Source organism: Caretta caretta, chromosome 3, assembly GCF_965140235.1.
Source record: "Caretta caretta isolate rCarCar2 chromosome 3, rCarCar1.hap1, whole genome shotgun sequence".
Taxonomy (NCBI): Eukaryota; Metazoa; Chordata; order Testudines; family Cheloniidae; genus Caretta; species Caretta caretta.
Window position 1 is genome coordinate 60051124 of NC_134208.1, and position 13168 is coordinate 60064291.

Here is a 13168-nt window from a genome sequence, read left to right on the forward strand (position 1 = left end):
CATGCCACATTTGCCACTGAAAATATTTCTTTTGAAGAACTAATACAACTAATAATAGTAGAACATAAAGCCCTGGCCTTAAACTACAGAGGATTAAGATAATGAATAGGTTTTCAAAAAACTGATTATTCGGAAGGAATACATAGTTATTCATCAGACGCACCTGTTCTTGTATTTCCTCCTTTGTACCGAATATTCTGAAGTGCTCCTAGAGCCTGAGCCTTATCCTCATATGTATTCAGTTTAAACTCAGACTTTGCATCGTCGCTGTACTGCACAAAGGAAACCTGAAATGAAATGCATCACAGCGTTCAGCCTCTGACCTGTGTGGCTTCAAGTGATCTCTCCACTAAAGTGAATTATGTTGTCAGTCACCACTGAAATAGGAAACCCTGAAGTTATATGTAAATATAGATATAACAGCGGTAAAGTTATTAGTTAATGCTTTATAGAGAAAATACTTGTTAGAACTATGGTGGCACCATATTTAGTCCTGGTTCTCTAGTTCAGCTTGGGGATACAGCGCCTATAAAAACTGTTAAAGATTACAAAAAAAAATGCAAGAAGCTCATGACATAGCAATTAACAGGGAATGTGCCAGAATTTCAGTCATTTGATACATACAGTATAATACACTTCCTGAACTGGAACATTAACTCATCTTGTATATTTGTATTTATCCATGTAAACCCAGAGTGAATATTCTGCCTATGTCTATAACGTATATTTCATTTTTCATTTCCTCATAGTCATAGAATATTAGGGTTGGAAGAGACCTCAGGAGGTCATCGAGTCCAATCCCCTGCTCAAAACAGGACCAGCATCAACTAAATCATCCCAGCCAGGGCTTTGTCAAGCTGGGCCTTAAAAGCCTCTAAGGATAGAGATTCCACCACCACCGTCCTTGGTAACCCATTCCAGTGCTTCACTGCCCTCCTAGTGAAATAGTGTTTCCTAATAGCCAACCTAGACCTCCCCCACTGCAACTTGAGACCATTGCTTCTTTTTCTGTCATCTGCCACCACTGAGATGAGCCTAGCTCCATTCTCTTTGGAACCCCCCTTCAGGTAGTTGAAGGCTGCTATCAAATCCCCCCTCACTCTTCTCTTCTGCAGACTAAATAACCCCAGTTCCCTCAACCTCTCCTTGTGAGTCATGTTCCCCAGTCCCCTAATAATTTCTGTTGCCCTCCGCTGTACTCTCTCCAATTTGTCAACATCTCTTCTGTAGTGGGGGGACCAAAACTGGATGCAATACTCCAGGTGTGGCCTCACCAGAGTCAAATAGAGGGGAATAATCACTTCCCACAATCTGCTGGCAATGCTCCTACTAATGCAGCCCAAATATGCCGTTAGCCTTCTTGGCAACAAGGGCACACTGCTGACTCATATTCAGCTTCTCATCCACTGTAATCCTCAGGTCCTTTTCTGCAGAACTGCTGCTTAGCCAGTTGGTCCCCAGCCTGTAGCAGTGCATGGGATTCTTCCTTCCTAAGTGCAGGATTCTGCACTTGTCCTTGTTGAACCTCATCAGATTTCTTTTGGCCCAATCCTTCAATTTGTCTAAGTCACTCTGGACCCTGTCCCTACCCTCCAGCATATCTACCTCTCCATCCAGCTTAGTGTCATCTGCGAACTTGCTAAGGATACAATGAATCCCATCATCCAGATCATTAATAAAGATGTTCAACAAAACCGGCCCCAGGACCGATCCCTGGGGCACTCCACTTGATGCCAGCTGCCAACTAGACATCGAGCCGTTGATCACTACCCGTTGAGTCCAACAATCTAGCCAGCTTTCTATCTGTCTTATAGTGCATTCATCCAATCCATACTTTTTTAACTTGCTGGCAAGAATACTGTGGGAGACCGTATCAAAAGCTTTGCTAAAGTCAAGATACATCACATCCACTGCTTTCCCCATATCCATGGTGCCACTTATCTCATTATAGAAGGCAATCAGATTGATCAGGCATGACTTGCCCTTGGTGAATCCGTGTTGACTGTTCCTGATCACCTTCCTCTCCTCCAAGTGCTTCAAAATGGATTCCTTGAGTACATTCTCCATGATTTTGCTGGGGACTGAAGTGAGGCTGACCCGTCTGTAGTTACCCGGGTTCTCTTTCTTACCTTTTTAAAATATGGGCACTATATTTGCCTTTTTCCAATCATCCAGGACCTCCCCTGATCGCCACAAATTTTCAAAGATAATGGCCAGTGGCTCTGCAATCATATCAGCCAACTCCCACAGCACCCTCGGATGCATTAGATCCAGCCCCATGGACTTGTGTATGTCCAGCTTTTCTAAATAGTCCATAAGCTGTTCTTTCACCACTGAGGGCTGCTCACCTCCTCCCCATACTATACTGCCCAGAGCAACAGTCTGGGAGCTGACCTTGTCTGTGAAGACCGAGGCAAAAAAAGCATTGAGTACTTCAGCTTTTTCCACATCATCTGTCACTATGTTGCCTCCCCAATTTGGTAAGGGTCCCACACTTTCCGTGACCTTCTTCTTGTTGCTAACATATCTGTAGAAACCCTTCTTGTGACACTTCACATCCCTTGCTAGCTGCAACTCCAGTCGTGGCTTGGCCTTCCTGATTACACCCCTTCATGATCTAGCAATATCTTTATACTCTTCCCTAGTCATCTGTCCAAGTTTCCACTTCTTGTAAGCTTCCTTTCTGAGTTTAAGCTCACCGAAGATTTCACTGTTAAGCCAAGCTGGTCGCCTGCCATATTTGCTATTCTTTCTGCACATCGGGATGGTTTGTTCCTGCACCCTCAGTAAGGCTTCTTTAAAATACAGCCAGCTCTCCTGGACTCCTTGCCCCCGCATATTAGCTTCCCAGGGGATCCTGCCCATTAGTTCCCTAAGGGAGTCAAAGTCTGCTTTTCTGAAGTCCAGGGTTGGTATTTTGCTGCTCTCCTTTCCTCTAGTCTGTCCCATTTATATTATTAGCATGCCTTAGTAAGCTGGTCCTGAGCAGATGTCTCAGTATTCACACTTATTGAAATCAGTTTATCTTTTTTTAGCCATCATAAATATCTAAAGTGAAGAACTAAGAATGTGTGTAATTGGCCCAGGACAAAAGAGGAAAGGAGCTTTAAGTCTTTCCCTAGTAAACCCAGAAAGTTCACAGCTATTCTCCTCCAACAGCTAATTTGCAGCAACTCTCCTGCTGGGCTGAAGAAGAACAATTTTTGAAAACCAAGTAGTGTGAGGTTAGAGCTAGGCAGGATGGAGATACTGGAGAGAAGGTATTCCAGGAGAGGGTCTTTCTCTCTAGAAGTATGTCTGCAGAATGAAATAGCAGGAACCAATGACCTAGAGACATGCATGGGGGAGGAGAGAACTGTTCACAAGCAAGATAACTGGGTGCTGCATTTCAGGAAAACAGAAATAAAACATCCTTCCAAGGAAAATCACTGTCTTCCTTCCTACAAGGGAAGATAGTCTTGCACCAACCAGTGATGGCAAAGCTCCAGAGACATTCTTACTCGTGCCATTCACCTCTAGCTAATAAAAAAGCAATGCTTATGAAAGCAGGACAGAGCTCCTATCCAGTTCCCCTTAACTAGAAGGAAAACAGTCATGATGCAGGGTCTTGACCATGGGGAGATTAACATAAGACAAAATTAAAGGCTCCTCAGGAGTCTGGCAGAGACTCCTGGCAGAGACACATGGAGAACCCCAGGAGGAAGTAGAGACGTTTCAACCTCCCCACTATTCCTTATAGCTTTCTTTTTAAAGATGCATCCAATTTCATCCAGTGAATCCTCTTCTCCAACTCTTCTGCAACTGTTTCCATGCTTTCTTCTGCCCACTGCACATGCAACATCCTTCCTGAACTGACACACCAAGACATTATCCTCATTCATCATCATACTCCTTCTCAATGCCCACTTCTGCTGTGACACTAAAAATTAGCCTATTCATAACAACTATGGAGAGGGGCAGCTGAGGATATTTTATATGCACAAAGAAACAAAAACATGCAACTAACATTACATTGGCCACAGAGCACCCTGACTGCTCTTCCTGTATGCTGATTCCCTTTCATCTGCTTGCCATCTGTCTTTTGTCTTTCAGGATGTCCGCTCTTTTAGACAGGGACTGTGTTTTCCTTTATGTTTGTACAGCACAGTGCACATATATAAATACACACAATACAGTACCAGAATAATCCTATACAACAGAGAAAGGTAGAGGAGATTTTAAGAATTCAGGTTTGTTGGTTTGTTTAATTTCCCTGCAAAATGCATTTAATGGAAATTACCCACCTGAATTCCAGCAGGGTTGATTAAGTCAAAGGCTCCAACAGTATTAAAAACAAATTTCACTACTTTGTTGAAATTATCATCACCAATACTCCAGGAAGCATCAGTCAGGAACACAATGTCTGCTTTGGCGCCTTTGCATACTGAAAGACAAACACAGCTCAATGAACTCTTAAAACACACCCCTCATTCAGGACCGTGGACTAAACAGCACTGTTTTGACCATTTTAAAGCAAGAATGATGAGCAAACATTCAGCAAACTTCAGTCATATGCTCAAGCTGCAGACTACTCTTAAATATTAAAGTAGTGTTTCTCTTGCATGTCTCTCTTGCATTTCCTGGGTTTTGCAGATTTTCGCACAATGCATTCAAGGACATCCCAGGTCAAATCTTGGCATTTTTGTGCAAAAAGCTCATATGAAACAAAATCCTGAAGCGTGCAACTTAACACCAGTTTTCTTGGCAATCTCCACCAAAAATAGGTTCATACGCTAAAGGCAACGCTCACAAATCCACAGTGCATACTGAGAGTCGTGGCCATTCCCCCAAATCTACGCAAACTGCCACCATGACCCAGTGGCTATCTGAGCTCAATGCAACACCCTGGAAAATAGCTAGTATAAAGGGAATAAGGCCCAGTCATCGTTCCCCTGTCTACACCAGGCAGGTGACGGTGTCTGAGCTGCTGCAAAGGGCCAAAGTGGGCCAGAGGATCATTAGGCCCATATATTTTTGAAGTTACTTCAATTTAGGAAAAATATAATTCAATCTAACCTTTGAGTGTGTGGATGTACAGCAAATAAGACAAAATGTACCATGAATCTACAATACACACTTACCATCCCGAGCCGGTGGGATTGTGGGAGGTGGAGGAGGAGGAGGCGGTTGAGTTGGTGCTTCGGTAGGTTTGACGACTGAAGTAAAACAATTAAAACCTTTTATTTAACATAAAATTTTACCCAAGAAAGGACTCCACCCATGTGAATTACCCTGTGTATGACTGAGGAAAGAACTATCAATGCTTTTATTGGTGACCAAGACAAGTAATTCCTAATCAGCACAGAATAATTTGCTGTTCCAAAAGCAAGTCCTTAATTATGACAAGGGGCCAGATCCTGCCACTCTTACACAAACTGAGAAATCTCTCACTCCGTGGTTACTACCCAATGGGATTAACCTGAGCAAGGTAATACTCCATTTGAATTTCCCCCAAATAATTGCTATTCTCTGTTCCCCAGTTCAAGGAGTTTCCCACTGACTTACACTTGGAGACACAGGAAAATAGACCCCTCAGTTGTGGTACTGTATGTCTTGTACAAACAAGATAATTGTAAAATCTGTAGTCTGGACTATTTCCATCCCATTCTGTTCACACACTTACTGTTCATATTGCCCGACTTACCCGTGCGCTCTTTCAGAGAGATGGGCGGTCCCTCAAGGTTTGGGGTCTGAACAAAGACAGTAGCATTGTATTCAGTGTCTGGTGAAAGGCCAGTGAAACAGTGGCTGGTTTCTGTCCCACGTACTGTAATTTCTTGTCCTCGGGATCCTGTGAAAACAAACCCAAAGGAAGGAAAATGTCCGGTCCGGTACTTCCCTTTCCATAGGTGTGCAGAACAAAGCAAGAGAGAGTGCATGCAGGGAGGGTGCTGAAATGGGATGAGTGGCATCTCCGCTGCTTGCTCTTCCCAGCTCAGGAAAGACTCTGTGCAGCAACACTGTGTGGTGGGCGCTCTGCACACTAGTGAGCTCTCAGGCTGTGAAGGGGAAGAGGCAGGGAGCAGCTGCTCTCCATAGTATGCACTCATAACCCCTGGTGAGCAGCAGATTTCCACTGGGAAATCCTAGTGGGAGTTAACATGGATAGAAGCAGCATTAATTTCCAATCTGTGTCTTCTTAGAAAGGCAGGCTGCATGCAGGCCTGGGGAGTTTTACCAACACAGCTTGAATCCTGGGGGAGGCACTGGAGTTGAAATTATCGCAAACTCAGGGCCCTCAGCCTGTCACATTACAATACTTAGTTTAGTCGTGGCATAAAACTGAAACGTACATCCGCCCACGGAACACACAAGGAATCAAAGGAATTTACCATCAGCTGGGTTGAGCTTTAATCTGTAGGAAGATGCTGACCGGTGAGGGGACCATCGGATACAGAAGGTATCCCATCCCACCTTGTAACTTGTTAGATCAGTGACATTCAAGTACACTGCAAAAAAAGGGAAAGTGTTCAATTTATTATCTGGGAAATACAATACATTAGATATAAAATTAACCAGATCAGAAAGAACAATGGCATCAGTAGTTGCTGGTCCACATAGCACTATGGCAGTAAATTTTGCCCGCGTGTGGTTTTATTTTAAAAATGTCCACAGAAGAAAAAAATAGTTCTAGTCAATTCATCTCTGCTCTTCCTGTTTAGTCCCACAGATCTGACCTCTGTTATTTACAAAAGCCCAAATTCGGGTACGCTTTATTATGCTAAGTACTATCTGATTCTATGGGCTGTCCCACTAAAATCAATAGAACCACTTATAAAGATATTTAGCATGAGGAAAGTGCACCTGATTCGGGCCCCATTGTATTTTATTTTATTTTATTTATTTACTGGCAGTGCCAAGAGCTTTTAATGAGACCATTTAACAAAATGAGGATTTTACAACTTATCCTTTTTTGCTGAAATCTCAAATGGCTCATTAACTGAGTTCAGCAACAAACCAATCCTCCACTGAGCAGGTTCAGCTTTGATGGAATGTGTAGTCAGTCGATATTACCATGAGATGCAATCAGAAGCAGTGAGGGGCCTTAATCTGCATGGTGCTGACTGCACCCTGCAATCTACTAAACACGTTCTAGCCAATGGGTGTGGCAGGTGTTGAGCAACTTGCAGGCTCAGACCCAGCTATAGCCAAACAAATTGTAAGAAACGGAACTAGAGGATTGTCTCTTGCAAGCCATTAGTAAAAGCAATGTTTAAATAATTTGGGTTTCTAAGCTTAATTTTATTTACGGGCCTGATTCTCACAGGTCTGAGCATCTATAATTGTGGAATGTTCAGACCATAAGGATCGAGGCCCTAAATATGGACTTTTCAGTCAACATGAGATCACTTCAACAATTATATCCTATGTGACTACAATAAAAGTGGTTTGGACTTACATGTAGTGCCTTGATCAATCAGGGGTGCGCTGAGTCCAGAATCGTATTGGGCATAAACATTCACATCATAGATAGTACTAGGAGACAGGTTGTGCAATGTGTATGAAGTCACTTCCCCAACAAACACCTCCATTGGCGGCTCGTCGGAACCTTGAGTTAAAGGGAATCACAGAAAAAGACACACAATTCTATGAAGACTCTGCTAGGGCATTATCAGTATTCTTTTATATAATCTGTACCCCTGAGTGGCACAGTTATATCAGCCTAGCCCCCGGTGTACACAGCACTAGGTCTAGAAGCTGGGTGTCTCCAATCAACATAGCTCTCCCACACAGGTGGATTAACTATGCCACTGGAAGCAGCTCTCCTTTCGGCATAGTAGTGTCTTCACTGAAGTGCCACACTGGCGCACCTGCACCAATGCAGCATCTTATGTGTAGGCTTGCCCCAAAACTTGGTCCTTGTTTTAAAAAAACATACTTGTTATTTCTTAAACCTATTACTTGAGTAAACATTCTCATTGCTAATAAAATAAATGGAGCTTTACTAGTGCAATATTTGTATTTAATTTAATTTCCAGAGAAGCATGCAAATGTGGATTCATTCTCATGTCAAATAAAAGCATTGAAGGACTGTCATTCATTCAAACTCTGAGTCTGATTCTGATCACACACTCGTGTAAATCAAGAGCATCTGCATGAAAGATAAGAAGTGTAAAACTGGTGTAAATGAGAAGAGAACAGGCCTGTGACAGGAGATAAAATAGTTGTATTAAATGTCAAATATATAATGAAATCAAATGTGCTGTAATGTGTGTGACAATGTATCTGGTGTTCTAACTGTCTTTATTTTGAAACACTGAAGTTAACAGGAAAACTTCTTACTCCTTTAAAGTCAATAAACCCACAAATTAAAATAAGTAAAGAAAACACCTTTAAAGCACAGGGCTCCGTTTTCATGAGGATACACAGGATATTTCCACCCCGATCTCTTAACTCATTACTCATTGTTTTCAAAGTGTTCTCTTCAAAGCAGACAGGTTTTCTTACCTACAGGTTTATATGCAAGTTTGTACCCAAGAACAGGAGATGGGGAGGGATCCCAGGAAACTCTGAATCGTGTATACCACTCATCTGAAATATGTATGTTTTGAGGAGGAAGCAACCCAACTGAAAAGAAAGAATAAGCATTAGAATTGTTATTATAGTAGCAACTGCCTTTTAAAGCTGTATAACAGGTAAACTGTAAACTCCCTGAAGAAGAAATCATGTCTTTGGATATGTTTGCATTGTGCCTAGAACAACAGGAACCCAACACAGATGGGGGCCTCTGGAACTTCTGCAGCAGAACTTATAATTAAGTTATAAGGAGGAGAAATGAGAATACAGTACTTAATGCTAAAGCTAAGTTACCAGTTCGTCCATTTCCTGTCAGCTGTCCACCGTCTCCATCATCATACACAGCCACAACAGTAATTTTATATGGTGTGTCTGACTGCAGTGGCTGTAATATCACATTATTTCTTCTTCCAGGTACTGTTGTCTAGAAATCAGGAGAGAAATACAGATGAATATCTTGTCATATTTTACCTGACATTATAATTGTAATAAATTGTAAATGAGCAACCCTTGTGGAATTTGTGGATGTATTTCACTGCAAATACCCAGTTGTGGTTTTTTAATCCAGCTATGGAGAAATCCATTTTATTGAAAGGGAGACTCCACTACTTTACCATTTCAGAACAATTTCAGCCTACCTAAAATTAACAGTATTGTCTGTTTAAATTATTTTAAAGTATAACTTGGTAGCTTTTGTCAAAAAACTGGACTCCTCGTCTCCTTCCCTTTACAATATTGTAGCTATCCCCACACCAGAGTGATATTCCACAGCTTGTCCAGACCTCATTCAGGAATTAAACATCTACACAGACCCACAAAAGATTTCAGAGTAGCAGCCGTGTGAGTCTGTATCCGCAAAAAGAAAAGGAGGACTTGTGGCACCTTAGAGACTAACCAATTTATTTGAGCATAAGCTTTCGTGAGCTACAGCTCACTTCAGCGGATGCATGTGAGCTGTAGCTCACGAAAGCTTATGCTCAAATAAATTGGTTAGTCTCTAAGGTGCCACAAGTCCTCCTTTTCTTTTTACAAAAGGTTTGTTTCCTCCATACATGGAGAGAGGACAAGTTATTGTTGTGGGTTTTTGGAGAGAGAATAAACAAGAGAAGATAAAGCTACTGAAGGGAGGAGGGGAGAGAGAAGATAACCTTGCTGGTGTGTTTCTGTTGTGAGAGTGTGGAGTACAGAAAAGGCAGAGTACCCACAAACACCACGGTCACCTTCTCCGGGGCACAGGGCCAGAAAAGCAGGGTAAAGAGAAATGGAAAGGACACACACAGAAGGGAAAAGTAGGTGTGAACTGGGCCTGGAGACTGTCCGAAGTCCATAGATGTGGTCAGGCTGGTTCGGGAAGGAGAAGCTATGGAATGACATGTGGTGGGGCTATGATAATGGAATGACATCTGGTGGAGCTATATGCAGAGGGGGATGAGATAAAGACATTTTGCTACCTGTCACAGATTAGCTATATTAATTCATAGTGTATCTCCACTGAGCCATTGCAGTTAAACCAGATATGAATTTGGGCCAAGATATATATCAGCCTCCAGAATATAAAGTCAGAGCCACCCACAGCCATAGAAAAGGTGAAACCTCCATAAATGTTCCTTAACATTAACATTTAAAATTTGAAAGTAAGAAATACTAGTTATTATTTTAATACATTTATCTGTCTAATCAACCTTTCCTATAAAACAGCTGGATTTTTCCTTAAAAAAAAAAAAAACAAATTTGTGCCATCTGCTCCCTCAGCTGTTTCATTGTCCAAAAACTCTTCATGAGAAGTAAGTGCTCTTTTCAGTATCTGGTTTAAACCTTAACAATCTGCAGCTTCTCTTCATGACCACATATTTTCCACATTCTTTGTTCAGTAGTTGGACCAAATAATGTCCTGGATCCTTCTACATCCCCTTTAAAAGCTGAAAAGCCATACTAAGATTCCCTCTCAGTCTCCTTTTTTTCTCCATACTAAACACATTTAACCTTTCCTTTTCAGAGAGAACCATCCACACAATTACTCAATCCCGTTACCCTCCTCCGCTCCCTACCTAGAAGCTAGAAATCCTGCTTTTCAACTTGGCAACCAAAACTGTACACAATATTCCACATTGCCATATCAATGTTTTATGAGATGTCAACAATAATTATTTTGATTTGCAAAATTTTGCCTAAATTATACAATCTGTTACCCCCACTTGTTTCCTGCTGCAGCAACGCATCATGGTTTCTCCTTTTGTAGAGACACTTTGGTGCCCCATGGGAGTGCCATGTCCACAAAGTATCATGGGAGATGTAGTCCAAATGGTGGAGAGGAGAATGAGAGCACAAGGCACAGGAACTACAAGTCCCATGAGACACTGACGTGGTATTTCCTAATTGAAATTTTGAGTCTTTGGACAAAATGTTTTCTGTTTTGGGCTGAAAACCAGCATGATTTTGGTTTTCAGTGTTTAGTTTTTTTAACAAAAAGTCAATTTTTTTTTTTGCAGAAAGCAGACACTTTTTGAGAAAAAAATTGCTTAATTGAAAATACAATTTCCCATCAAAAACTAATTCTGAAGGGCTAATTTTCAACCAGCCCTATTCAGCAATAATAAATAAACAATAACAGGCAGTTATATAGTGCTCTATAGACCAAATCTTTGTGCCATGGAACTTGATGTGAAGCAGCAGAAAGTTAAGGCACGAACTGTTACAATTCAGACAAAACCCCACAAAAGCAAGTACTATAAAATTTGAATTCAAGTTAACCCAGCTTCCTTAACGCAGCTCATTCTACCTACTGATTGCCCCATATACTGTATGGTGCTGTGGTTACCAGGAGTCCAAGCATGATAATACATAGTATGTGAAGCAGCACATGGCTATTTACCAGAGCACAATGGCTTGAACTAAGCATGCTGTGACAAGCTCAGCTCAGAATCTTCTCCTTGATCTCAACTTTAACACTATAATATGCATTGCTTTCAAGGCCTTGGTGCCTTTCTGTATTTTACGTATGCAACTACTCTGTGGAACTGACTGTTTCACTCAAGAGACTAAGACCCAGCTGCTTAAGTGCGCCCCTTAACACTGCCCTATATAATAATGCCCAAACAATTCATCCCTTCAGCAACCAAAATGTACAATATCCAAATATCAGATATTTTTGTTTTTCTACATATCAGAGGATATTTAAATGATTATTAACGAATGATTATGTATTTATATATTATATATGAATTATATATATAGGCACTTACATATTCATCTATGGGATCTCCAACAGTGGGTGAATAAATGATTCTGTACTGCTGAACTGGCCCATCAGCATGGTCCCATTGTACAGACAGGCTGTTTGTTGTTGGACCAAACACCTTCAAGTTCCTTGGCCCACTGCGAGGTACTAAAAGGGGAATATGTATAAGGACCAATGAAGTGGAGCAAAGACAGAAGTCCTTTCACATTATGATACCCTGGGATATAGAGCTGTCTCAGTGGGTCAGATGTTGCCCTGGAGTGCACATCAAGGACTCCCACTGACCCCTGCATGTACATGTACAGGCAAATATAGATGATAATATCACGGCATTATCCAGAGGCCACATCAGGAGTGGGGCCCAACTGACCAGAATTCTGGCTCTGTGGAAGGGAGGGAAAGTTAGTAACTGAAGCTTGAAATGTGAGCATCCGCATCCATTACAGATTTCTGCCCAAACTCGGGCAGGCAAAACAATTGACAGATTGTCACCTTTGCAGATTTTATATAAATCTGGGCAAACAGTAGAGAAAAGGGTACACACAGAGCAAGGGTTGGCATGTTGCAGCCACAGGCAAGTTCCTCCATCTAGTTACAAGCACAAGGCTGGAATAAGCCAGGTTCACTGTAGGTTTATTCATCTGGGAAATCCCTGCTGTCTACCCTCTTACAGAAGGCCTTGTGCTCTCAGCTCATTAGGTAATAACAGACAGGTTTTGCTATTTCAGATAATGGGGTTGGGGGGGATTTTCGTGGGCTGCCTACAATGGGCTGTACCACGGCTGGCCCTAAACCAAATGGCACCGCAGACAAGGAGCATCTTCAGTGCCTCCCCACCCCCATTTGTTAGCATTTCGAATACCTTATTTTTTATTGCATTTGTAGCCCATTTCACGACTTTGATGCACGATTTTCATGCATGATTTGTCCCTGTCATATAAGACAATAAATTTGCAAACTAGGATCTATAAATCTATATTTATATCTTACTGTTTGACAGGTCACATCCCGACCATAATATACCCGCAAGGGCATGGCTAACAACATTCTAGGAGGTTTGAGGAAAATGTAGTTCTCAGAAAGTCTGGAAGATTCCATGAGATTCTACAAAGGTCTTGAATATTCTAGGAGGTGAGTAAAAATGAATCCACATACGGAATACCTGAAACATGTTACTTCAAACATGTTCCCTTTTGTCACTAACAACAAAAACAGCACCCAAGCCTAGGTCACCTGCCCCTAAATCTGGCCCTGGGTTGTACTCATGTAATTATTATGGCAGACAAGACCCAGAATTCAAGCTGAAATTTATGCCTCTGTTTTGGCAGTAAACTGTCCATTTTAATGTGCTCTTTGTTTTGGAGAGAGAGACAG

The 13168-nt window shown here is 41.7% G+C and overlaps 1 protein-coding gene across 1 annotated transcript in view; it reads right to left on the reverse strand.

Moving 5' to 3' along the window:
- The window catches only part of COL12A1 (collagen type XII alpha 1 chain), a 132978-nt gene that overhangs the window by 41149 nt on the left and 78661 nt on the right, over positions 1–13168 (reverse strand). The window contains 9 exon segments of the mRNA XM_075126534.1: positions 164–287; positions 4284–4423; positions 5121–5195; positions 5684–5830; positions 6372–6488; positions 7439–7588; positions 8488–8607; positions 8851–8980; positions 11799–11941. Of these exon segments, the coding sequence (XP_074982635.1) occupies positions 164–287; positions 4284–4423; positions 5121–5195; positions 5684–5830; positions 6372–6488; positions 7439–7588; positions 8488–8607; positions 8851–8980; positions 11799–11941 (1146 nt within the window).